Raw genomic sequence first — 27,556 nt, 5'->3', positions numbered from 1 at the left:
CAATAAACCCCTACTATCCAACCTCTGACAAGTACTTGGGATAAGCCAAGTTCTTATTCATTTGCAAAGCCATTAAAAAAAAATTGTCTCTGGCATCACAAAGCTTAAAAAGATCATCTTATCTCCCAACACTGCTCCAAGTACTGCTACAAATAGTTCAAGTGCCAAGCATGTGTTAGGAAAAGCGGCTGAGAGCATTATGAGGGAAAGAGCTAGTGACATAAGCAGTAAGTGTAAGTGAAATAACTGAGTTGAATTATTTTTAAGAAGGAGGACAGTGGCCAATGAGAAGGGTGTGGGTGCGGAGGTGAAGTTACTATTAGGAAACCCACTCTGGAGACCAAAGGCTCTCAGTTTTGGGAGCAGCTGTAAAGAAAACCCACTATATACTTCCCTGTTTACAATTCCCTAACGGTTTTCTATTATCTTCAGGATAAGGGTCAAGTGCATTAGCATGGACGGTATATTCCTGTTCATCAATCCCACCCCATCCAGCACCACTTCCAGAATGAACCACTGACTGTAGCTTTACGGGAAGACTTGGAGTTTTCTCAGTTCTTCCTGAAGGAAGGCCTGCTATTGCTCCACATGTGGTATGTCCTCCTCCAGCTTGATCTCTTGGCTAACTCCTACTCGTCCTTAAAGACCTGACCCAGTTAGAAACAAATATGACAAAAGATTAATATCCTTAGCATATAAATAGCGCATATAAATCGAACAGAAGGACAGAAGGACCACAGTAAATAAATGAGTGAGCAGCATGGACCAGTAATTCACGAGAGAGCCCAAAGAGTGACTAAATTTAGAGAGATAGGTGATATAAATATATGAATGTTCAGCCTTGGTCATAATCAAAGAAATGTATATTTAAACAAGGTATAATTTTCTGTCTGTCAAATTAGCAGAATTTTTTTTTAAAGTAAAGGGAGTGGGACTTCCCTCGTGGCGCAGTGGTTAAGAATCCGCCTGCCAATGCAGGGGACACGGGTTTGAGCCCTGGTCCAGGAAGATCCCACACACCGCGGAGCCACAACTGCTGAGCCCGCGTGCCACAACTGTTGAAGCCTGTGAGCCTAGAGCCCGTGATCTGCAACAAGAGGAGCCACTGCAATGAGAAGCCCGCGCACCACAACCAAGAGTAGCCTCTGCTCACCTCAACTAGAGAAAGCCCACGTGCAGCAACGAACACCCAACGCAGCCAAAAATAAATAAATAAATTTATATATAAAAAAAAAAACCTAGGAAAAGTAGATTACAGTTATACTCTGTGACACATGTCCACGTATCAATGTGTAATATATCTAACCAAGAGACAAAATTTAAAGAAAGTTTCCTATACTTACAGCATCAACGTCTAGTAAACTATGGGAACTCAGCTTCCCAGAAGGATGCATTCCCTGGAAATTCTGGATAGCTGATATTTACGTACTCCTTGATTCAATAATATGACAGGTCATTTTTCTTTGTGCACATGAATAAGAGGAAGAGAGTTTCGGGCTTCCCTGGTGGCGCAGTGGTTAAGAATCCGCCTGCCAGTGCAGGGGACACGGGTTCGAGCCCTGGTCCAGGAAGACCCCATATGCCACAGAGCAACTAAGTCCATGCACCACAACTACTGAGCCTGTGCTCTAGAGCCCGCAAGCTACAACTACTGAGACCGAGTGCCACAACCACTGAAGCCCAGGTGCCTAGAACCCGTGCTCCACAACAAGAGAAGCCACAACGATGAGAAGCCCGTGCCCTGCAATGAAGAGTAGCCCCCGCTCGCCGCAACTAGAGAAAAGCCTGCGCACAGCAACGAAGACCCAACGCAGCCAAAAATAAATAAATAATAAAGTAAAAAAAAACCTAAAGGGCATGTACAGCCTGATGGTGGGATATGAACTATATCTCCTGTGGGGAAAACAGTATCATACCTCATAATGTATAATGATGTTCATAATCTTTTATCCACTAATTCTATTCTTAGTGATCCTACAGAAACAATCTGAAATATGTACAAAGATGTATACAGAAAGATATGCATTACAGAACTGTTTATAAGCATTAAAAACAGAAACAACCTTAAATGTTCATAAATGATGACATTATGCAGCTTTTAAAAGAGATGCTTCAAAAACCTTAAAGCCGCAGATACTGAAGTCGGAGGTATAAAAAGGTGTAAGGAGAATTATCAGTCTCCCTCCCGCTCCTGACCGTCTGTTCTCTCTAGATGCAATCACAGTTGGCAGGTTCCTGTGTAGCCTCCCAGAGATACTGGGTTCGTATTATACCCTCTATGTGTATACTTCTCTTCGTAAGTAGTGGAGTTCTAAACATACAGCGCACCTCTAATTCCTGAATAAAAATGTGTCTGAGCAATCATTTCCTGTCAGTACAAATGAGCTGACCCATAAAGGGCTGTGCAGGGTTCCACCATATGCGTGAATTACAGTCCATTTAGTGGGCCCCTTATTAATGGGTATTTAGGTTGTTTCTGATCTTGCTATTACTATAGCATCACATGCATGTGTGTCTGGGAACAGTTCGTAGAAATGGAACCGGTAGGGCAAAGGATATGTATATGGTAGATTTGCTATCATCAACGTTCTGTCTGCAGAGGGACCGGTCCAAGCTTCCACCAGCAACATGTAAGTTGCTTGTTTTCAGCACCATTGCCAACATGTGTCATCAAACTTTCTGATCTTTGCTAACCTAACAGATGAAAAACGGTCTCTCATTTCATTTTTAATTACATTTTTCTTGTTATGAGTGCTGCTGACCACCTTTTCACAAGTTTAAAGCCCTCTGTGTCTGTTAATAACCTTTGCCTTTTCTTAATTGAGTGATTTGTCTTTTTGATTGATTTGTAAGACCTATTTAGGAAGGTGTTAAGGAAACTATCCCTTTGGGATGAGTTGCAATGTTCTCCTTGGACTGTCATCTGACTTTTTTTTTTTCTTTTAATTTATTTATTTCTATTTATGGCTGTGTTGGGTCTTCGTTTCTGTGCGAGGGCTTTCTCTAGTTGTGGCAAGTGGGGGCCACTCTTCATCGCGGTGCGTGGGCCTCTCACTATCGCGGCCTCTCTTGTTGCGGAGCACAGGCTCCAGACGCGCAGGCTCAGTAATTGTGGCTCACGGGCCCAGCTGCTCCGCGGCATATGGGATCTTCCCAGACCAGGGCTCGAACCCGTGTCCCCTGCATTGGCAGGCAGATTCTCAACCACTGCGCCACCAGGGAAGCCCTGTCATCTGACTTTGTGTGTGCTTTGTCACATAAAAACGTTCAGTTCTTACACAGTAAAGTGTATCACTTTTCATGTTATGACTTCTGGTTATATATATGTACAAAAGTCTTCTCTACTGTGAGATCACAAAAAATATTCACCCATGTATTCCTGAGAACTTTTATAATTTATCTTTTTATGTTTAACTCTTTGATCTTTCTGGAATTAATTTTAGTGGAAGGTGTTGAATATGGAATCTAACTTTACCTTCTAATGTTAAGTTTTCTGAAATGAAGGATATAACTTTACATTCGGGATGATCTCAATTATGTAAAATATAGGTACAGAAAAACTACAAGGAAACAGCATGTTAACAATAATTACTTTTGATTATTGGAATTTATGCTTTCTAAATTATTACAATAATCATTACTTATGAATTATTTTAAAGTGCCTAATGACATAATAAAATCAGTAATTTACCATAATAAAGAAAAATTGGCAATAGTGAAGGTTCAATCTGTGGGAGAAGAGATTAGGGAAGGAAATATACTTAAATACGTATAGCCAGAAGAGATGTACAATGGGGGATTAAATTAAAGCAGTGCCATGGGGAAAAGAGGAAGTATTCAGTAGATAAAAACAAGAGATTCTACAAGTTTATTTTGAGGTTAACAATGGGACAACAAGGTAGATATGTCCACCAGGCTACCAGAAACATGGTTTTGGATCTCTGGTGAGAAGGTCCAAGCTGGCAATAAACCTGAAAATCGCTGATAAGGAAGAAGGAGGCAAAATCGTGGGGGCAGATGAGTTTGCTCGGAGGAAGGCAGGAGAATGGGAAGAGAAGCTAGCCTGGGACAGAGCCCTGGAGAAACAGTGCCAGTAATTAAGAGCAGGCAGAGTGCAGGAGGAAAGACCCAAGACAAGGAGGCACACTTCACAAGCAGAGAGCACGCAGGAGCGTCCCGAGTCCTAGAGAGGAGACGACAAAGGCTGGAAGAGGCCTTGCTGCACCCAGCAGCGGGGGCGGCACCGGTAACTTCAGCAAGAACACCACCAGCTATACTCAGGGACTACAGTGCAGTACATGTATGAAGAAAAACCCTGAATTCTTGAAAATGCACTCATAAACAGCAACTGGGTGTAGGAAGAAGTTCATTACATACTAAGAAAGTATTTTTAAAATAATAAAAAAGATAATGCATAAAATCTTTGGAATGTAGTCAAAGCCATACTTAGATGAAAGTATGTAGTCAAAGCCATACTTAAAGCTAATGGCTTACATAGTAATATGTAATTACTAATGGCTTTATTAGTAATAAAATAAAAGCAGAGTTTAATAAATTAGAAATATTTCCTAACATTTTAGAAAGGCTATAGTATCCCATAAGAAAATAGTAAACAGGTATTTTAAAAATGGGTCAAACAAACTAAAAATGAAATAAAAAAATCAGCGGAATTAGCTAAGACAACTGAGTTTATTCTTTTTTTTTAACATCTTTACTGGAGTATAACTGCTTTACAATGGTGTGTTAGTTTCTGCTTTATAACAAAGTGAATCAGCTATATGTATACATATATCCCCATATCCCCTCCCTCTTGCATCTCCCTCCCTCCCACCCTCCTTATCCCACCCCTCTAGGTGGTCACAGAGCACAGGCTGATTTCCCTGTGCTATGTGGCTGCTTCCCACTAGCTATCTATTTTACATTTGGTAGCATATATATGTATGTGCCACTCTGTCACTTCGTCCCAGCTTACCCTTCCCCCTCCCCGTGTCCTCAAGTCCATTCTCTACGTCTGCATCTTTATTCTTGTCCTGTCCCTAGTTTCTTCAGAACCTTTTTTTTTTTTTTTTTGGGTTCCATATATATGTGTTAGCATACGGTATTTGTTTTTCTCTTTCTGACTTACTTCACTCTGTATGACAGACTCCAGGTCCATCCACCTCACTACAAATAACTCAATTTCATTTCTTTTTATGGCTGAGTAATATTCCATTGTATATATGTGCCACATCTTCTTTATCCATTCATCTGTCGATGGACACTTAGGTTGCTTCCATGTCCTGGCTATTGTAAATAGAGCTGCAATGAACATTTTGGTACATGGCTCTTTTTGAACTATGGTTTTCTCAGGGTGTATGCCCAGTAGTGGGATTGCTGGGTCGTATGGTAGTTCTATTTTTAGCTTTTCAAGGAACCTCCATACTGTTCTCCATAGTGGCTGTATCAATTTACATTCCCACTAACAGTGCAAGAGGGTTCCCTTTTCTCCACACCCTCTCCAGCATCTACTGTTTGTAGATTTTTTGATGATGGCCATTCTGACCAGTGTGAGGTGATACCTCATTGTAGTTTTGATTTGCATTTCTCTAATGATTAATGATGTTGAGCATTCTTTCATGTGTCTGTTGGCCATCTGTATATCTTCTTTGGAGAAATGTCTATTTAGGCCTTCTGCCCATTTTTGGATTGGGTTGTTTGTTTTTTTGATATTAAGTTGCATGAGCTGCTTGTAAATTTTGGAGGTTAATCCTTTGTCAGTTGCTTCATTTGCAAATATTTTCTCCCATTCTGAGGGTTGTGTTTTTGTCTTGTTTATGGTTTCCTTTGCTGTGCAAAAGCTTTTAAGTTTCATTAGGTCCCATTTGTTTGTTTTTGTTTCCATTACTCTAGGAGGTGGGTCAAAAAGGATCTTGCTGTGATTTATGTCACAGACTGTTCTGCCTATGTTTTCCTCTAAGAGCTTTATAGTGTCTGGCCTTACATTTAGGTCTTTAATCCATTCTGGGTTTATTTTTGTGTATGGTGTTAGGGAGTGTTCTAATTTCATTCTTTTACATGTAGCTGTCCAGTTTTCCCAGCACCACTTTGAAGAGGCTGTCTTTTCTCCATTGTATATTCTTGTCTCCTTTATCAAAAATAAGGTGACCATATGTGCGTGGGTTTATCTCCGGGCTTTCTATCCTGTTCCATTGATCTATATTTCTGTGTTTGTGCCAGTACGAGTTTACTCTTTTATGTTATGGCTTCTGGAGTACACATCAGAAAACAAAATTATTAAAAAAGAGTGAGGAGGATTGGAAGTTTGAGAAGAGGGGTTTAAAACAATTATTTCAGAAACAGAGAGCCTGAGCAGACTTCCGGAACTCGCTATGCAATGAGAAGAGCCAGCTGAGGGTGGTAACACCCAGTGCGGTGGGTACCAGTTTGCCAAACTCGGTGATTTTTGTCCAGCTGAGTTCAGCTGCCCAGGTGTAGTTATGGAAAAGACAGATGTGTGTGTAAGGAATTATGGTAAATTAATGGGTCTCTATGTATTAAAATAATAAATATGAAAATTACGTACATATTAACAAAAAGTGTATTCAAAACACTATGACCTAAAAACCATTTTTATTTAACTGCAGATTTTAGGTACAGTTCTATGGGGATTTTTAAAAAGGTAACAGTCTCTTTAAAAAAAAACAAAACAATAAATAATGGAAAGAAAGAACAAAAAGTACCACCGTCCTGTAGCAGATGCTCTCCTCAGGCCCTAGAGGAAAAGTTTAGGAGTATTTCTGTTCAGGCTTCCTTTTTGGTGCATAAAAACATTTAAGATCTTTACCCTACAATTCATCAAAATTAAACTTCTAATTACCACTTGGATCTATCCTCATTGCCACTGACATTTTGCTGCAAACAAGATTTTTCAAAATGTAAACCAATTTATCAAAGTAAAGGCCACCTATAAAACACTGTCTAGCTTTGTGGCAGTGAGGCCTACAGATCGAGCGGCGGCGGGGTCCTGGCTTCCCCGTTTCTTGGTTTTAGACACGGCTGTGTAGACAGCACAGGTACCCTGCAAGCTGGACTCGAAGAGCTCAGACCCACAGTCCCCTCCTCACATGTTCCTGGACCAAAAGAGAAACATGTCCTTCATTTGTGGAGTCCTTCAAACTACTCCTGTGAGGGAAAAACCAAAGATAATGCTCAAGTATTAACTGTCCTCACATATACATATCCTCTTCTTATGGATCTGGCCATATTTCTTTTAAAAGTATCACCATGACATAAAAGCGCCATGTGCAGGGATGGGATTTTTCTGGCTTCTTCCCTCGCGACCCCCTCATCTACCAGAGATGAGCTTGACCTGGTACCAAAAAAGCAAACCCAAGCTTTCATCATGTAATAAGCGTTAAAAGTTAGACTACAGAATACAGTTTTAAAAATTTTATTTTAAAATTACAGTGTGAACCATGCCAATGTAAGACAGGACCTTTAAATGATTTAAATTTGAGGAGAATAACTATGTATGGTAGAATATTCAATGAATTTTGGATTTTCCACTTTATGGGGGAAAATAAAGCACGAACGATAAAAATTCCTCTTGGTCGTTAAACTCAAATGTCTTCATTAAAATTTCCTATCAGCACTGCTAAAAAGAAGCCAAATAAAATGCGTTTTTGTTTATTTTATCCTTTCCTCCTGCCATTAGTCACCAGCAAGAATAAGTGAGCAATGTATGTTTCCTAGATATAAGGAGGTCTCATGGATAAGATCAACAATGGCAGGCAGACAATGGGTGATGTGGCAGATTTGGGGAGCCCTCCAACTGCCTAGAAGTGCTTTCAAGAGCCTAAAGCAGGAGAGAGTCAGATCTGACATGTGGACCCGCATTTCCCACCATGCACTGTGTGAAAATACCAGTATTCCCTCAGGAAGAGCCACAAAGAATATTTACACATTAAATCAGTGAAGATACCTGGAAATGTGAGAAAGCAAAGTTAGGCACCTGGATTCCTTCACAGGGCTTCTCCCCCTCCAGTAACACCCATTACGTTTTGGGAAATGCTGATCTGGACAAAACTTCTACCCAGGCAGCCCCTTCAAGGTTCAGAGGCTGGAGGCTGAAAGGGCAGGTCCCAGCGCGTGTGCCAACAATTCCCACAGGCAAGTCATGCTCATTCATTAAAGGCTACTTACAGACCCTCCTCTCACAGCAGCTAACAGATCCAGGGTACCTGCCGCAAACCAGGCACAGCTGCACCTCTATCTCCTCTAACCCTCTAGCAACACAGCCTAATAAGTGCATCAGCTGATCTTAGATGTGTGAGGTCCATGAGTCACAGCAGAGATGGTCAATATATTCCCCGCCCCTTCTTCCAAAAGGTCCCCACCATACAGATCCCACAGCCAAGTCCAAAGTCAAATCATGATAATGAAGGGGAGAACATTCCACGCCCTAATATGCCACTTTGGCATTTGGTTATTTTGAGCTGAAGGCCAACTGAGAGACAGCAGATGCAGGAAGGGCTCTCTGCCCTTCTCTTTTCTGCCAAAAGCAGGGCATAAATTTCCCATGAGAAAGGTGTCCTCCTGGTACCAGGAAGAAGAGAACATTCTTACCACCAGATACGGGGAGTTTATGCTGAGATGAGTCTGCACAAACCGCACTAAAATAACCCTTGTCTTCTGTTAGTTTCCCCCATATATTTCCTACTCAATTGCCAACAATATCCTGTCCTTAGCTGCCCAAATCCCTTGGCTTTGTCTAGTCACTGCTCCACAATTTACAGTCCTTTGTAAAAATGGTATACAAGCCCCCAAGTCTAACTGCTTTTTTGGGGTTGTCACTTTTCTATGAAGCTCCTTCCATGCTATGCAAAAATACAAACATGAAATAAAATTCGTACATGGTCTCTCCTGTTAGTCTTCTGACAGTTTAATTCACAGGCTCCGTGCACAGAGCATAAGAGAGTTGAGTAAGTTTTTCCTCCCCTACAGTGGTCTTAGCCTCAGTGCTCAGGACTGTGGGCAGCTCTGGCTTTGAGAAGATGCTGATCTGTGGATGTGGAACCTGGTCTTACCTGAGTGTCCTGTGTCAGGCTGGTATTCCATAGCCCTTTCCTCAGCCTGTCCCTTCACTCCACTGTAACTAACCATCTTACTCTGCATAAAGAAGAGTGGTCAAAATTTTGACTCTAATTTCAAGCCATATTTCTTAAAAGAGCCTGTACCATATACTTTCTATCATGATGTTAAAAAAAAAAAACAAACGGGCTTCTTTGGTGGCGCAGTGGTTGAGAATCTGCCTGCTAATGCAGGGGACACGGGTTCGAGCCCTGGTCTGGGAAGATCCCACATGCCGCGGAGCAACTGGGCCCGTGAGCCACAACTACTGAGCCTGCGCGTCTGGAGCCTGTGCTCCTCAACGGGAGAGGCCGCGATAGTGAGAGGCCCGCGCACCGCGATGAAGAGTGGCCCCCGCTTGCTGCAACTAGAGAAAGCCCTCGCACAGAAACGAAGACCCAACACAGCCAAAAATAAATAAATAAATAAATAATAATTAAAAAAAAAAAAACCAAACAAAATAAAAACTCTCATTATTTAAGAGGACTAAATTTAGGCTGCTTTATATTTGAAATATTAATTGAGGGACTCTTCACCATTATTTAAAAATATTCTTTCTGTTTGTATCGAATATCCCCGAGATGCAGAGAAAAGAAGACGTTTGTGAGATGCACTTACTACTCAAAGGAAGGTCTCTGCTCATTCGCTCTCACTCATCCATTAGGCCCCAGACTCGGCGTGAGGTGCTTAAGATGCAAGTGGAAACTGGCCATGGTTTCACAAAGCTCCTGGGGTTGGGACGCACTATAAATCACTCTGTCTTTTAACGGGACTATATGGGTAGTACTCTGAGAACAGAGAGGAAGGAGGGAGTAACTCAGCCTGGGGGTCTGGGAAGTCTTTCTAGGGAGGTTGACGTCCTTGAAGGACGAAAGGAATTTCACCAGAGTGGAGAGCCATTCTGCAAAGGGAGGCCAAAGACAAATTTAGAATTCAAAATCCCGTATTTCTATATGACTGGGAAAACATATGGGAAAGGAAAGAAAAATATGGAAGAAGGAATACAGAGCCTTGGAGGAAGGAGAGAGGGAAAGAGGAAGACTACTTTTTAAAAAATATGAGGATCTCACCACAGGATGGAATCCTCTGGTAACATGTAGTGATGAGATTAAGGGTGTAGGATAATATTCAGGGTAAAGTTGTGGTTTCAGTCTCACAGCTCGCAAGCAGAATTTAGTTCCCACTAATGAGCACGTCTGCCTCCTGTGCCGCCTCCCGGCCTCTGGCCCCCGCGGCACTCCGTCTGCAGCACTGCTGTCCAGCGCCCTCGCCCCCCATCGTGCTGTCTGGGGTGCTGGGACTTATGGGCACATCTTCCAGGTTCTTCGTCTCACCTGACAGGAGCCCAGACCTTGTCCATCTCTGTGTCCCCACAGGACATACTACGCTTTGCACACAGTAGGTGCTCTATAGCAACTGTTGAATTGAAAAATTTTATTTAGTTAGAATACAAGGAGAGAAAAACTCCCACAAAAACCTGTGACCCAATGATAAATGTAAGATTTCTATTCCAACAGGAAAAAGAATTCAATTACATTTAGCCAGAAGAATTATATAAACAGACTAAAATGATAGTTATGAATTTTTTTAGTCTAACAAGCAATTTTAGATATTATTTTAATCTTTCACCTACTAACTACATGTTTGTGTCTTTTCTTTACTATTCATTTAATACACACTACAGCAAATTAGTAATATTAGTTCTGGAAAGAATTTACATATACCTCCAGTTACTGTTATATTTCAACATTTGTTATGTTTGGCATAAAGCATTTGAACACACAACTGATCATCATAATTTTAATCCATTAAACATGAAATACATGGAGGTAAGTTACTTTCGAATACTTTAGACAGAAAAATAATCTGGTTGTGTTAGTCTTAACACAGTTCAAGGTCTATTCTTTTACCTCTGGGTCCAAGCTTACTTGGTTACAAAGCAGTTTCATCAGAAAAAAATGTGTTTACTAACTGACTGCCACTGAAAAAATTTGAAAATATAAAATGTTTTCACTAGTTTTGAGATGACGAATATATATATTGTCTTGGAATGGGAAGAAATGCTATCAGTATGCTCTATGTCAACAAAACTATGACCACCTGAGAAGAACAAAGTGTAGTGAAATCTCTCTCTCTCTCTGAGTACAGAGGGAAAGAAAGCCATTCTCCTGAAAGCAGATATCGAGCTTTTAACAAACAAGAATGGTCTTAACAGACAATGGCTCTGAGCTCAAAATATTTGAAAAATTAGCTTTAGATAAAATTTTCTGAAACCAGTCTTAATTTTGGGCACATGTTAAGTGGCTCATAGCTCACACTAATCCTATAGAATAAACCAATTTAGTTACACAGGGGTTCATTTTATAACTAATTCACTTGAGTGTCTCACCTGAAAGTTCTTTTCTTTAAACAGACCATCCATCATAATAGCCCCTTAAAAAAAACTCTAAGGTATAGAACTGGAAGGTTTTGAACTGGAGGGGATCCGAGATTCTCAGGGGTCTCTGGTTCTGGTCATGGTCAATCCCTCAATGTAGGGGGCAAAGCTTTCTACTTAGCCTAGATCTTACCTGGGAGCGTAACTTCACACCCACTGCTATTCAAAATGAATCAAAACTTAGAAATAACTACTATGTATGGAGGATTCACTAAAAGGCAAGCCCTCTACCTGTCCCTCTGGGTACTCTACACCAGGCACCTGCAATCGTGGTCTCTTGCAGAACTGCTTTATTCACTGTGGGCTTGTGCCATTAGTCAAGATTATGAGATGCCAGAAGAAACTGCCCTTTGAAACTGGTTTTATGAAATTTATGCTAAGAATGTGGCCCTGCATACAAAGAGCCACAAGATAAATTTCTTGGGTTTTAGTACCAGGAAGACTTGCACGTCTAAGCACACGGCTGCTTTTACATCATGACACTGTGACTCACACAACTAGTCCTGGTCCTCTCTGGCTCCTGGGAAGCTCAGGGCCAAACCGGAGGCGGTACTACGGCTGCCAAATGTTGTCTTCCAAGCACTCAGTTTGCTTGCTAACCTCATTCCAGGTCTCATTTTGGTTTTCTTATCCTTATTTTCCTGATTTCCTCAATTAAGAATAAAATTAAATGCAGTTTGTTTTCAGTTTGAGAAAGGATGGGGTTCCAAAATTTCTTATTTATGAATTGAGAATTTGGAACAATAGCGCTAAAAGATGGTAAGGTCCCCAGGCCAGTTCAAATAAATTTAATTTAACCACAATATGGCAAAACAATAGTGTTGAGAAGCTACTGTCATTCAAGACAAGGTCTGCAGGGTAATTCTATACTCATGCTAAAAAAGAATTTTTTCTTATTAGAGAATTACTATGTAAAGGGGCATTATTGATTATCCAAACTTACATAAGCACAAGATACATAAGTTAAGTCAGCTAACAAATTCATATGCCCTTAAATAAGAGAAAGTCCAAAGGCCTTGTAAATAATCCATATCTTATTCCATCAAGTTAACTTGTCCTTTTTTCCTTATATAAACAAATAACTAAAGTAATTTAATTCAGTGAGAGTTGCGAAGTGAATACAGATCTCTGCAGAACAATAAAATGTTACTTTTATGATCCTATTTATTTTGTTAAAGCTTCAACATGATAGGAAGCAAATGCAAATTTTGACTCTGGGTCAATTCTTAATATTTCCAGCAGCAAAAAAATTTAATCTATTTGAATACCTGAATTTTACAAGCAAATTTAACATATTTCATATAGATAAACAATGTCTTAGACGTAGTTACTCATAGTCCTAGACTATGGCTTATATTTACTGGGCTCTCAATCAGCATTTATTCATTTGAGTTCTACCTAGTCAAAGTTTCTTGACCAATTTGCTTCTAAAGGAAGAAGTCTACCACTGTTAACCCTTTGCGCTACTTTTAAACACAGACGTCAGAGAGTGCTGTAATGAGATTTAGAAAAACATTCTGGTGGCAATGTGGAGGACGCCTGGTAAGAACTAAGAACAGGAGGCGGAGAGCAGTAGAAGGCTGTCACAAAACCCAACAGAAACTGGTGGGGGCCAGCGAAGACAGTCACCGTGCGGACACAAAGTGCTTCCTGGTGAGAGAAACACAGGAGACGACCCGCTGGGCAAGACGACCGACCGGCTGCAGTACAGTAAGGAGAACAAGCGAGGTGGTTTCCAGCCTGAGAGCCGAGCGTCGCCCATGAGAGGGCACGCAGGAGCCCCGCTTGCCCGGAGGGCCGGAACGCGGTAGGGAGGGATGCAGATTTTTAGCTTAGACCCGCTCGGTTTGGTAGCCCGGCCAGCACAGGAAGGAGGCCCTTGGCTTGCAGGCTGGGGAAGGGATGCACGGGGGGGCGGATCATCAGAGCACAGGGGTTGAAGCCACGACTGACCGAGCGCCCCGAGGGCGGGTGTGAGAGGCCAGGGTGCATGTGAGGGGCCTCCCACCTGGAAGGGAGGGAGGCAGACCAGGAGACAGCGGTGCCCTGCGTGCCCGACGGGCCTCAGCAAAGGTGGCAATGGGGACGGGCGAGCCAGTAGTGGCAGTAAGCACCTGGGAATTCGAACACCAGGCGCGGAGGCCAGTGGGTGCTGATGGGTGCCGGCTGGGAGGACCGACCCCTGAGGCCCCTGGTTCCTGCTGCCACTGTTCACACTGGCTCACGGTCTCCCCCAGCCTGGCGAAGGGGCTTGGATTCCTGTGTGGTTACGCGTTAGGACTTTGCCTACGTTTACATTAGGGTGATCCCAGTGAGAAAGATACGATGCTGATTTCATTCACAGAAAGTCATTTTAAAATATAATAGGTAAATTTCTGGGGCAAAAAAGTATGGTTATAAATATGGCTATTCTGATCTGTGAAGAGGGAGGAAGGAAAATTATGTAACCGTCTGGGTCCTAAACACGATCACCCTGGCGGTTTACCAAAATCTTTCCGCTGCTGCTTGTTAATAAGCAGTTACCCACACACAGCGCTCGCTCAGACATTTCTCACGCACTTACGGTGTGCCGTCACTAAGGAGACAAAGTTGGTTCAAACATGGTCGCCACTCCCTGGGGATGACAGTCTAGTAAATAAAGGGCAGAGTGATGGGGGAGTGATCACGGCAGGATTTACACAAGGTGTCTGGCGGACGTGGGAGGGGCCCCCGAGAACAGGATTCGTCCATTCACCACGTGCTGGTGCCCGCACTGGGGCCTGGCTGGGATGCTGGCTGGGGTGGCAGTGGTGAGGGAAACACACAGTCCTTCCCTCCTGGAGCCTGCAGTCCGACCAGTGGGGGAGACATTGCTCAAATCATCACAAAATAACTGCAAAATTACAACTGGTATTAAGTGTCCGATGGAGAGGCCCACGGGCTGTGAGAGCCGACCGGGCTGGGGAGCGTCTTGGCTGGGCCAGGCCAGTGAGCAGGGACAGGTGACCTGTGTGAACGGGAAGGGGGCCCTGCCAGACAGAGGAATGGCCCGGGTAAGAGGGAGCAGAGCATTTGAGGGGGTCAAGACAAGGGCTCCCCGACCCTTGACAGGAAGGTGACAGGACATAAGGCTAGAGAAATGCAGGCTGTGGTATGGATTTTATCCCAAAAGAAGTGAGAAGCAACTAACGATGTTCCTTTCTCTTTCTTTTAATATTTTTAAACAAGGGAGCAGAGTGGGGTTGGGAGGTTTCAGAGAACTTACCAAGAGCTGGCCTGTTAGCTGAATTCTGAAGGATGAGTAGAAGCTGTGTGAGGGAGGAAGGTTCAGGACTCTTTATGTGATCACATGAAGGCCTAAAGCTGCCTGGCATCAGGAAATGTGAGAAGTTTGATCTGGTGGACGACATGAAAAGTAGACAGGAAGGGAGAAGGCAGGACACTAGGGGGAGTGCGTGAAGCCGAGAAGGAGTTTTATCTGAAGGCCAGAAGAGCCTCTGGGGCGTTTCAAGCAAGGGGAGGAGACTGGCTGGGTGAGAGTGTGCACATTTTGGACTCAGAGTTTCGGGTTCAAGTCTTGACGCTGTTCCTCTTAAGGCCTGTAAGTTGGATGAACTATCGTACTTCTTCCCAGAAATCATCCATCCGCCACGTGTAGGCCGTGCTGCCTGGCACCCAGCTCGCTAAGTTAGCGCCGGCATGTAGAGGCCTCACCGGGAGGAGGAGGGTGCAGAGGGGGCCGCCAGCGGAGGATGGGCACAGCCATCCCAGTGAGGAGCAGAGGCGCGGGGCGAGGGCAGCGAGGATGGAGCGGGGCGGGGACGGCCGGAGCGGCCAGGCGGGACGTGGCGGGACGTGGCGGGACGTGGCGGAAGCAGGCATGCTGGCAGGTGTGGGTGCCCAGTCACCTCCTGCACCTCTGCGGGGCGTGCAGGAGGCGAGCAGGTGAGGCGTCTGGTCGTGGGACAGGGGCCTGGGCTGCAAACAGCCGGGGGAGTCAACACACAGGCGGCGATGGATAACGTTACCGGGAAAGCGTGGAGAGGGAAAAGGGGAAGGACCGAGCCCAGAAACTGAATATCGAAGTCTCCAGTGACAGGCGTCCTTCCAACGCCGGGAGGGAGAGGGGCCTGCACCAGATGCAGGGACTGACCGTCGCAGTCAGGATTCGGGGCCCACACAGGCCAGAGCCCGTGAGCAACGTCCCTGCTTGGAGGCTGCCTGATCGGGGTCTGCTCTCGTTGAGTTATACGCCCACCAGGGCTTTCCTTCCTTTAGGGTTTTAAGTCTGGGATAAAGCATTAAGTTGCCACTAAAAGCTTGTTTACCGCTTCGACCAGGGCTGAAAGCTGTCCTTCCGCAGTCCGGTAAGGAAAGGCACAGAGCACGACTCTGGCATACGGTGAGTTCTCCAGGAAGACTTGGTGAATCAATGGATGAGAGACAATTAGACCAGGACAGAGGATCAGTGGCTTTTTCTGGCTCCAGTCTGGCTGCAAGGAACTATTTTTTTGATTAATTTAGCTTTTTGCTTAGTAAAGGGCAAAAAGGATTTTAAGAGATGCTTCTGCCTATGGAAGTGATTTCTGGTGAAAACAACGCTACTCCTAGAGATCAGACGTAGGAGAGGGATAATTATATAGGGAAAATCTTTGTAGTTATTCTCAAAACATGGGCAGGCAAAAAGAAATGCATGGAGGCATTAAATGAATAATTATGCTACAGAGTAATATTTATAATGAATTGATCATCTAAGTAATTTTGAATAAACTCGGCCAAAGGCGGGGTACTAAACCTACTCAAAAAATTACCCCAGAACAAAAGAATAAATATAAGGCTAATAGATGCATTAATGACATCCAATGACGGTAGTAGCCAACTAGTAAATAAAACAAATAATTACCCTGGGAACAGATACAGTCAACTAATGGGACACAGATGACTGATAAACTGACAATAACATTAATATATGAAAGATACATTATTGAAGAAAGGAAAGTGAGATAAGCACATACAGAGTGTCGCAAATTAAGTCAACACCTAGGGCCAAAGAGACGCTTTAGAATTGAGCCTGAATTGCCCAGATGCCGCCCTGGTGCTCAGACAACGTCTTCCTCACGCCAAGGAGGCGCTGACCCTGACACGCGAGGTCTCATGTGGAACGACTTCCTCTTCCAGTTACATTCTCCTGACCGCCGGTCAGGCCGTCTTCTCTAATCCAAGGCATTCACGCGGTCGCTGACACCGCTGACACCGGCTCATTCTCTTCCTCAGCGTATCTCAAAACCACCCTCCCCTCCTTTGCAGTCACCGCCTCCCGGCCTCTGTGTCTTCAGTCTCCCTCCGCTTGGGGCGGTCCAGCTACAAGTGCTCTCTGCAGTCCTGCTTGAACACCTGCGCGGCTTTCCGCTGCCCAGGACCAGGCCTGCACTTGGCACAGCGTCTCTGAGGCCCCAGCAGGGAGGCCGCGCTGCTGGTAGCTCCTCACACTCAGCGCCAGCTACACTGCCCTTTGCACCCGTCCTCGGCTTCTGTCCCCGTTCACCCGTGAGTCCCTGCAGAGTCTTTACGAGCCGGGCCAGCCACCGTCACTTTCTTAACCTCGGGCCCCGGGGCAGGCTACGTCGCCCGCCCCTCCTCTTTGCTTCCGTAACACGCTGTTCCATGCTCTGCCAGCGCTCTGCCACCGCGCCTTTGTAGAATCCTCAGTGTCTTACTCTAGGCACTGAACCGCAAGCCCCGCCTGGGAAAAGATCCCGTTCTGTTGTGTTTGTCTCTGAATTTCCGGCAAGGAGCCCAGGGTCTGGCCCATGGCAGGTACTCAATCAATGTCTGCTGAATGAAGACTCAAACCAACCTCATCCCACGGAGAGCACACATCACCAGAGACCACACATTACCATGATAGAGTTCTTTGGATTGCTAATAAATACCTGTGCAGAATGTGGTTCAACAAGTTTCACTGAGTTCATTAAATAACTGCTAGCTACTACGAATTTAAAAGATTTGGCAGTTGATCTACCAGTTTAAGAGATAACTGTATATTAACTAGTTTACTTGTATCTGCAGAAGGGATTTTGGAGTATCTACTGCATACCAAACATTGTGCCAGAAAGTTTTGCAACTCTGGCATTCTGGAGTATGTACCCGGGACTAAAAGCATCAAGGTCACAGAGCTGGGAGCCAGCTGACCTCAAACTTGAACCAAGGTTTCTTGGTTCGAAGGCCAGGAATCTTTCTAAATCAAGATAGCCTTGCTCATGATTCTCATTCATATTGATGAGACTGAAAACAATACTTCAAGCAAATTAGTTCAGGAATCACAGTATTAGGGAAAGAAATACCAGGGAAAAGAAAACAAGCAGGAAGCACTAGCATCAAGTCATATGACTGTCATTTATCCTTTATTTACCGTGAAAGACCGTCTCTGTGAGCTGTTTGCCTTTAATCCCTGAGTTACAAAAACAATTATTCTTTCAAATAGAAGCCCAATAATGAGTTGCTATGAAGCCAAACAGATAATCAAAATGTCACAGTGATATATTATTATGTCTCAACTTTGGCAATTTTAAATCTGCTTCTTAAAACAGGGGTGGTAGAGATCAGCTGAGGAAGCCCTGTTCACGATGTTCCTATCACTCAGCCAGACAGAAGCCAGGAGGACCCACCTTCATTCAGCTGACTCTTGCTAAACCTAGATATTCACAGCTTGGTTCATGTAATTTATCTAATTTTATCACTTAATTTGGTTTCTAAAGGTTAGAATTTTCCTAAATTGGCTAGGTACCAGTTAATTGAGAAAATAAATGCTAAGGCATATACAAAAACCTACTACCTGATGAAGTGGGATTCAGTCTGTCAGAAAAGGGATCACAAAGGAGAAGTAACAGGACCTTAAGTACCTTTCATCCACAACAAAGACTGCACACAGCTATTGATGTGAGGCCTTAAGACGCAGTCAGTTTCCTATAATGCTCATTATATTACAGCAATTTCCTAAGAGAATGTTATGTAAGTACACTTTGCATTAAAAAAAAAGTATTACCCTACTACAAAACAGAATACAGAGACTTTAAGGAAGTTCTATTGACTTATAATTGCATTTTGTGGTCTAACTTTACACCTCACTTTGTTATATTCTCTACCTTTATTTTCCCTTTGTCCTGATTCTCATTTATTATTTTAAAATTATAACAATTATTTCATGTTATTGCATTTTACTTGTATGTATTTTTATAAGTTTTAAAATGCTTTAGGGGCCAGGGTGAAGTATAAATAGAATAAGTGCAATTTGGAAACTCTTATAAACTAAGCTCAATAAATCAGCAATGACACTGATCTAATAATTTTTTAACACTTCCCTCCAAATTTAGGCTGCTGAATATCTCAAATGTATTCTTCTTTAAGTTAACTGCATAATTTTTTCTTACTTTTCAAAACCATCATCATTCAACATGGCAGAACTTAGCAACCATAAGAAAAAAAATTGGGGGGAGGGGAATCCCAAACATAATTAAAGATACTGAATAATCCGTCTTTCAAAAGTCTAAGAAACTGCTTTTCTTAGGCACAAGTAAACTGCCTCTCGTTCCTGTGGAAGCAAGGGGTCAGGTAACAGCAGGTGGCCCTAGAGGAACCCACTGGTATAAATTCAGGACATATTCAAGACTTAATTTGCGGAGAACTTAGAAAATGTAACAGTAGTCTTCTTCTCTTGTATTCCTCCCCACTTCCTCGGAGCTCTTGCATAGCCATAAGTTAGAGCTGTTTTCACAGAGAGGTGTGACTTGTCCCACATTTTACGGTGGGCAAAGCTCTTACTTGGCTGCTTATTACAGAATTCTGTGGTTTTTCCGAATCCTCACAATATAAACAGGCATTTCATGACTTAAAAAGAGGGAAAACTTTTTACTGTGGGGGGAAAACATCCTAATAATCTTGGTGTTGAGAAAGCCAAGAAGCAAAATGCAACATCTTACACTCCCCAGCCTGACAGCTGTCCCAGGTGACAGGTCTGTGAGGCCCTAAATTGAGTCAAGGGATAAAAGGTGACAAAGAACAAGAGGATGGAATTTCTCACACATCAGCAACTTCTGCTTAAAGGCAGGTTTTAGTCTGAGAATAAAGATTTTCCCGGTGGGGAGGTAGGGGTTACATTTATTAAATGAAGAACATATTTAAGGATTTTAAGTTCCTAAAGGAGAAGAGACGTATAAAGTTAAAACTGAAGTGGAAGTTAGGCCTAGAAGGTTGAAACAATCCCTACAATGTCATTTGTATAGTATCTGTGCGATACTGTAATACGTGATGGACAAAACATCATGACGAGCGCCTCTGCCACTACATGGGCACATCTGCAGTGTCTGGACGTTATTTCAATTCGCATGTTTCCTCTGTGTACAAGGCAGTTTCTTGAGCTGTTCTTGTGTGTCCACGTCCTATGCCCATCCCATGACAGTCCTGTAACAGCAGGGCCACCCTGTGTTTGTATCCACCCTGGGCCCTAGTGCTGTAATACATATGCTACGGGTTCTCAGGAAATACTAGGCATAAACTGATTTGCCCATTTGTTCTGGGGTAAAGGAATATTTGGCACTAGGTCTCCAGTGTAGCTGTCCCATTTTAGAAAGGGAAAGGTGCTTGCTGTTAATACCATTCGCGCTGGGCTGGTACTATTCACCCTAGCATTCTCGATCTGTCAGCAGCACACGCAGCGGCAGAGGCAGCTGGTGTGAAAAGACCTGCAACAGTGAACAGAGACACATGCCTGGGTCCTGACTTCTTGACAAGTTCATGGTTCCAGGCCCTCAGCTTCCAGTTCAAAAAGAGAACAGATTCCTAATAGGAGTCAGTATTTAGTCCATTCACTAGACGGCAATCAAAGACTTCCATAATGTTGCATTCAGTGGTGCAGCATGTGGTAATTGAGAGCTGACACTCAGCAACAGGTAGTAATTTTACCAGTCATGAAACCAGGGGGAGCCTATTTAGCTGCTGCAGCCGTAAGAAGAAACTGTGAAAATAAGTACCTTTGGGTTGATGTTTCTAGAACTTCTGCAGGCCGAGACAGAGGATGCATGCCTTGTAGGAGATTTCTACTAAAGAGGGCAGAGTTGTGGAAAAGCAGCGCCCTGGAACTTTCTAGTTCCCCTTCTGTTGACGACCAGCCGTGAGAACTTAGCCCACTGCTCACCTTTTCTATGCCTCACCTTTCCGTCAGATCTTTTTCACTACTAGCCGGTTATTTCACCAGCACGAGCTCACCTGGGATGGAGCGCCAGCTAAGGCTCCACGACTGCCTGCCCCTGGCTCCCACGTGCCCCGTGCCTTTCACCTCCCCAGCGCCTTGCCACGCGCACCCGGAGAGTTCTCCACCCGCATCCACGTGCCCTACCTGCAGGGAAGCCAGCTGTTGGCGGATGCAGCAGTCACTCCCGGTGCTTTTCTCTCTGTCACCTCCCACTGCAGACGCTAGATGAGCACCTAGTTCCCCAGCCCCTTGCTCAGCTAGTGGTAGAAATGTAACTGAGTTCTGGTCAGTAAGATACAACCAGAAGTCTGCTGGGAAGCTTCCAGGAAAGTCTACCCTTTCCTCATGAAAAGAAAGCCTACTCATGCCCGGTTGGGGTTGCTCTTCTTTGTCTGTCTTGCCTTCAATAAGGATATGATATTTGGAGCTTTAATAGCCATTTGCAACCATCAGGCATAAGCACGAGAGGAAACCTGAGACTCAAGACACCTGACATCATCCAGCTGCTGTATCAGCTCGAGCAGCCTCGTACTCTAGACCTTTTCCATGTGAGAAGAGTAACCCCCAACTTATTTAAGCACCGTGTGAAGGTTTCCTGTTACTTGTAGCCAACAGCATGCCTAACGAGATCTACTTTCAAGGTGGCACACACTTCTGATGCTACTCACCACTGTCTACCCTTAACGGGAGGCTCATTTTGATTTGCAGCTCTCAACACAACGCTTAGTGCGCAACAAGTATAATAAAGACTGAACCACTTAATGAGGGATGAAGGAGTTCTGACACTCAGTTGAGTGGCATTTGGGCATTGCTTTTGCCTTTTCTCACATTTTACAATAAAATACATTTTTAATCAGTAGTGGGAAATGGCTGATAAAAATTACCTCTGAATACAACTTCCTCCTGCTTTTCAACAACAAGTATGTATAAGCATAGAATAGGTAGGCATTGTGCTAAGCGCCAGGACTGCAGAGATAAGAGGGAATTTCTGCCTTCAAGGGACAAATGGCTGAAAGACAAGTAAACCAACGCTAATGGTGTGATATGTGTAATAAATATGAGAACACACCACATCCGATTATCTTCCACTTCATCCAGAAACGAGCTGTCGGCACGGCATCCATCATCTCAACCTCCCGTCCTCTTACATTCCAAATTAAATGCACCTCCTGCAGAGTTGCAACTAAGAAGACGCCTGCTGCAACTAAAAGATCCCGCATGCCGCAATGAAGATCCCGTGTGCTGCAACTAAGACCTGGCGCAGCCAAAATAAATAAAGAAAAAAAATTCACCTCCTTCTGCGGTGGAGAAGGGAGTGTTCCGCCTTCTGCAGTGAGCAAGCCCGCCACCTGGGCCCGCAGAGGCGCGGATTGTCACTTCTCGTGTGGCCGTGCTCTAGCAGCCAGCCCCACGCCCGCATGTTTACCAGGCCTCCGGGGGGGGGGGGGTTGGGGGGGAGGTGGTCTACACGCACTGCGGCCGTCTACTTCCTTCTGGTTCACTTCTCAGCGCCCACACTCTGGCTCTGTCTTAACCACTTCACTGATGCTGTTCTGGAAGAGGTCCCCAGAGGTCCCTTCGCTGGGGACACTTCCCTCTTCCTTTACTGGACTTCGCTAAAGCAAGTGGCCTGCCCTCAGCACCCTCCCAAACATGCAGCTATCCTGGCTTCTGTGACACTGCTCTCTCTGCTTGCCCTCTCCCCGCTTCTTAGACTCCACAGGGGTCATTCAAGTGTGGCCCAGGGACCACTGGGGTCTTGGAGACCTTTCAGGGGATCCATCGGGAAAACGTATTTTTATCATCCCAAGGAGATATTTGCCTTTTTCAGTCCCATTCTCTTGTAAGTGGACAGAGGAATTTCCCAGAGGCTAGATGACCTGTGATATAGCAACAGGTTTAGGCAGAAACAAATACAAGAATCCACATGTCTTCCATTAAGCAAAACACTAAAGAGATTTGCAAAAATGTCAAACAATGTCACTGTCAGCAGTGGTTTTTTTTGGGCGGGGTGGGAAGAAAAATGTTTATTCTTCATAAAGGTGTTATTTAGGTTAGTATGCAATGGGTTTATTAGTTTACTTAGAAATAGGTGCTTTAAAATGTTTTAGTTTTAACTTCTAATATGAAAAATATTGATAACTATGGCTCACATAAACAAGGCTTTCGGGGCCCTCAGTCACATTTAAGAATGCAAAAGGATCCTGAGACCAATACACTGAGAACCACGTACTTAGACTGCATCCTCCTGGCCTCCTTCAGGGGCTCTTCTTCAGCCAGCACCTCAAATTTTGATGTTCTCTAGAACAGCATCTTAAGCGCACTAATTTTCTCACCATAAACTAGGATTTCTCAATCTTGGCACGACTGACACTTGGGGCCGGAAAACTCTTCCTATGGGGACTGTCCTGAGCTTGGTGGAATCCCTGGCCTCTAACTACTAGAGGCCAGAGGCATCCTTCCACCACAATGTGACAACCAAAAATGTCTCCAGACCCTGTCAAATAAAACGGGCCCTGGCTGAGAACCACTGCCCTAAATACTCTTCCTGGAAATTTTACCAAATATTAAGATTTTAATTCCACTTATGATAAGAATTCTACTTATTCGGTGCCTACTGTGCCAGGCACAACTCTAGGCATTTCATACGTATTCACTCACTGAAACCTTATCTCCTATGAGACAGATAAATCACCTCCTCCATTTTATAGATTAAGAAACTGAAGAGCAGAGAGATGAAGTGACTTGCCCAGGGTCACACAGCAAGTGCGTGGTGTTGACAACTCCAGGCCTGATTGCTCCTCTGAGCTTTAGTCTCATGTGAATAACTGCCTCTGCTGGGGACCCCAGCTCACATTCACTCAAGATGCTCCAAAAATGAACTGAAAACTCTTCTCTCCACGAGACTAGGTATTTCTGTATTTCCTAAGTCAGTTAATGGTGCAACTTTCACGTTTAACCTCTGCGCCTCAGTTTACCTAGTAACCTAGACATCTTTTTAGACTCTGCTTGGATTCTCTTCTTTACTCCTGAATCCAATCATTCATTGAAATCTAACAATTTTACCTTCTAATTATTGATCGAATGTATCTTTTCCTCTATCTTCCACTATTCCTGCCCCGACTAGGGCCCTAATCTCTCCTCAGCACTGTCCTAATCAACTCGCATTTGGGGTCCTTGTATCTGGCCCTCACAATCATCTTCTACCTTGCTGCCAGAGGGGTCTGGCTAAAAGGCAAGTCTGGCCGTGTCACTTTATGGTTTAAAGCTCTTTACCGGCTGCCTGTTAGCTAAGAATAAAGTCCAGGTTCCTTATCACGGCCCAGTCTTGCCTTCTGTCACCCCCGAATCACACTGAACTCTCCAGCAGAACTCCACTCTATGACATCACCGAGCACACCAGGCTGCTTCATGCCTTTGATCCAGCGCTATCTTCTGGGAAGCGTTTTGATTCAACACCTATGCACGCCTGTCACGGCACTTGCCACAGTTTGTGACAATGATTCTACAACTGTGTCCCACAGAGGCTCGTAAAAAAGCCACCGATGGCAGGCGCCTTGCTGAGCCCAGCGCTCTCATCTTTCCATCTCCAGGGGCTGCTATTGCACTGGGCGAAGTCGTTTTGGGAGTGTTTGGGAGCACTGAAGTAAAAGAATAAGTAGTAACAGGACCTGTCTGAATGGGGGTGGGGAATGCAGAAGGAAGAGAATGAGGAAAACCTTCCAAAGGTTGCATTGAGATGAATCTCAAAGGAAGCACAGGAACTCAAGACAGAGGTGATTAGCGGGCATGCCAGACAAAGAGAAGTAAAGAGAGAGGGGGTATCCTTGGAATCCACAAAACACAGCTTAATACAAAAGAAGGACATATTTTGTAACAGTTTATCATCTGAGGGGATAATAGTGGGAAATCTCAGGCTTTAGGGCCATGATTTCAGGAAACAGTGTAAAGTGATTACCAGATTCCTTTGGATAATACATTTATTTGTGGATAATAAATTTAGCTCAAAAGGATTACTCAAAGCATAATCTGAACCATTATTTTCTAAATATGTTACCATGTAATTTCTACTTCCTGCCTACAGGGTACAGCCCTGAGTGACTTACCTGCAGTTCTTGTTTATTTTCAGTAAATTTAAACGACAAAATTTGTCTTCCAGACTGTGGTGAAAATGATTGGTTTCCACTTATTCACAAGCGTACTTTGTGGGCTCTTTCAACAGACTTGGTTAAATTGTTGGTACTAAGTACTTGGTTAATTTTTTTGTTTAAAATTCCACCAGTATATCTGCTGTTTACAAACTTTAGCTTCCAAAGCCAGTCATTAAGTGAAACAATGCACTCCCAAAAATGTTTTTTTTTTTTTTTTAACTACTGACCAGTTGGATATGACTTCATTGGTGTGACCCAGATGTTCTCAAATTTACAGGATGAGTACCTTTTCTATGCAGGTATCTAAAAATTAGAAAGTCACTGCTTGGGAGGTTTAGTGTCTGATAACCAACACTGCACTGGGTCTACCCATCATAGGGCCTGCCAGCTCATTCACCCAGTGTGAGGGCAGCTACCCAACCAGGTCTGTTCCACGGGTCGCAGACTCTGCTCCTAGGAAACCCAATCCACAGGCTGGTCAATCATGGAAGGTGAGACCTGGTGTGAAGTGATGAGCTGGCCTTATCAGATTCTTGCTCTGGGAATATGGCTCAAACTCAGAGGGTCAGGTAGTTAGGAGAAGACACCCAATCCACAAGGATGCAGAGAGAAAATCCATAAGGTACATACATTCATGATGAGTCAGAAGTTATAAGGAAGCAGAAAAGAACGCAGATGCTCTGAAGTAGACAAAAGACATATTAAGAGTAAGGATAAGGGACTCAAGATCAAACATGAGAATGGGGCAGGTGTGGGAAAGCTGGGCGCTACATTAAGGACGTAAGAGTTTAGATTCTCATTCTCCTGCTGCTAAGATCCTAAAAGCTGGATCCCCATCTGGTGAGGCCAGGATAAACGTTTCAGCTCCTGGAAGCTGGCGAGCCCTTTTTTTCCTTTACCTTTACCTGCGTCTCCTCCTCACAAACCCCGCCCCACCGCCGATGCCCCAAGTAGAACGGATCCTGGCAACCAAAAAGGCTAATTAAGACACCTCTGAAATGAAAGGAATGACTAGAGAGAGCCTTCAGCTGTGGATAAGTGGACACAGCTGTGGACAAGCTACCGACGGGTCACTTCCACCGTCAAGTCTTCCGATTCTACGGAAAGTTCTTATAAATGCAACAAACTGGTCCTGGCTTGAACACCTGCACGTTGGCATCCAGCTTAAAGGCAGAGACGCCACTAACCGCGTTCCCGGAGCAGAACCTCCCGGAGCTCCCGGCGCAGAGCGTCCGACTTGGGGACACATCACCAGACGCGAACGTCTTCTCCCGCCCGCGAAGGGCCATCCCCCGGCCGCCCCCCGAGCGTCCGCGGGCCACGCCGGCCGGCAGGGAGCCTCCCCTCGGGGCGCCCAGGCGGCCGCGCGGGGCAGCGGCTCCCGCACCCCGGCCACGCCCGCACCTCCCGGGCCGCTCACCTGTAGTTGTAGGCGGAGAAGTGCTTGCTCTCCCTCAGCATCGCCCGGTACAGATCCAACACCTGTGCGCGGCTGGAGGCTGCCATCTTGGAACGAAAAAAATCCAGGAGGTCCTCTCCGCCGAGGTCCCGAATTAAACGCGACTCCCGAAACTTCCGCCGCCGCGGGAAGCGCGAGCGGGACACGCGCGCGCCGGGCTCGGCGCAGGGAGCGGCCTCCGCCCCGGCCCAGGTGAGCTCCGGACGCGCGTGGCGGCGCAGGCGGGCTTCGGGCAGCTAAGGGGGCGGCGCTGGCGGGAGGTGTTCTCGGCGGCCGCCCCCACCGCGGGGTCCTGCGGGCAGCGGCGGGCGGAGCGGCCGAGGGGCGGCGAGGGCTGCGCGGCGGGTGCGGGGGGGTCAGTGCTTCCTCGCGGTGGAGGGCTGGGGTTCGCCGGAGGCGCCGGGTTGCTCCGCGTTGCCAGGTTACCGAGCGCGCGCCCCGCGCCCGCTCTTCCGCCCGGGCCGCCCTCGGCGCCGCCTGAACCGCGGTGCGGGCTGCGCGGGGCGCCGATTCCGCGGACGCCTGGGTCGGGGGCTGCGTGCGGGACGCTCGTCGCGCATGGACGGGGCGCGAGCGCGCGGGGGACGCAGGGCGCCGACCTGGGCCTCCCCGGCGTTCCGGCTCCGCTCAGGGCACCCGCTCAGGGGCCTCCGGCGCGAGGCCCCCTTTCTGGTCAAGATGGCGGCGCCCAGGCGGGCCGCGCCGAGGTGAGCTGGAGCCGGGCCCGGAGCGGGGCGAGCCTGCTGCGCCCAGGACTTGGACCCCGGGCTGGTTTCCCGTCTCCCGGGGAGCGGCGGGTGAGTGGGCGCGTCCGCGTGTAGGGCCCCGGCCGTGGGTCCCTCTCGTGGGGTGGTCAGCTCTCCGTGCGTCCGGAGACTTCTGTCGTCTGATAGTCAGATCTGGTGTGGCCCAGGTTGGAGGCGAGGGTGCTTGATTGGGGAAACCTGAGGGGTTTAAGGACTCTGTTGGGATCGTTTCAGACCCCAGTAAGAAGCTGAGCCAAGTTTTCTCCTGACGCTCTTCCCGGCTAAGTTTTCTCCCTTCTCTGAAGACGCCAGCTTTTCTGAATCACCCTGTTACCCGGGGGGATACAGTTGGTGGTTCTGACCCTGGAACGTAGAACCCGGCGCGGGGAAGCCTGAGCTGGTTCTAGTTACTTTGTTTGCAAAGCA

At 45.5% G+C, this 27,556-nt stretch overlaps 1 protein-coding gene across 6 annotated transcripts in view; it reads right to left on the bottom strand.

The window, feature by feature from the left end:
• Window positions 1-26,481, bottom strand: part of LYRM4 (LYR motif containing 4) — a 189,997-nt gene extending 163,516 nt beyond the window's left edge. For all 6 annotated transcript variants that reach the window (XM_082344600.1, XM_082344601.1, XM_082344599.1 and 3 more), the window contains exon 1: window positions 26,346-26,481. In XM_082344600.1, the coding sequence (XP_082200726.1) occupies window positions 26,346-26,431 (86 nt within the window). In that variant the 5' untranslated portion in view covers window positions 26,432-26,481. The remainder of the gene's footprint in view (window positions 1-26,345) is intronic.
• Window positions 26,482-27,556: the final 1,075 nt, after the last annotated feature.

This window comes from Balaenoptera borealis (assembly GCF_965194805.1).
Source record: "Balaenoptera borealis genome assembly, chromosome: 12".
NCBI classification, from domain to species: domain Eukaryota; kingdom Metazoa; phylum Chordata; class Mammalia; order Artiodactyla; family Balaenopteridae; genus Balaenoptera; species Balaenoptera borealis.
The sequence above is the reverse complement of the archived record's forward strand: the minus strand, read 5'-3'. Positions and strand labels throughout refer to the sequence as shown.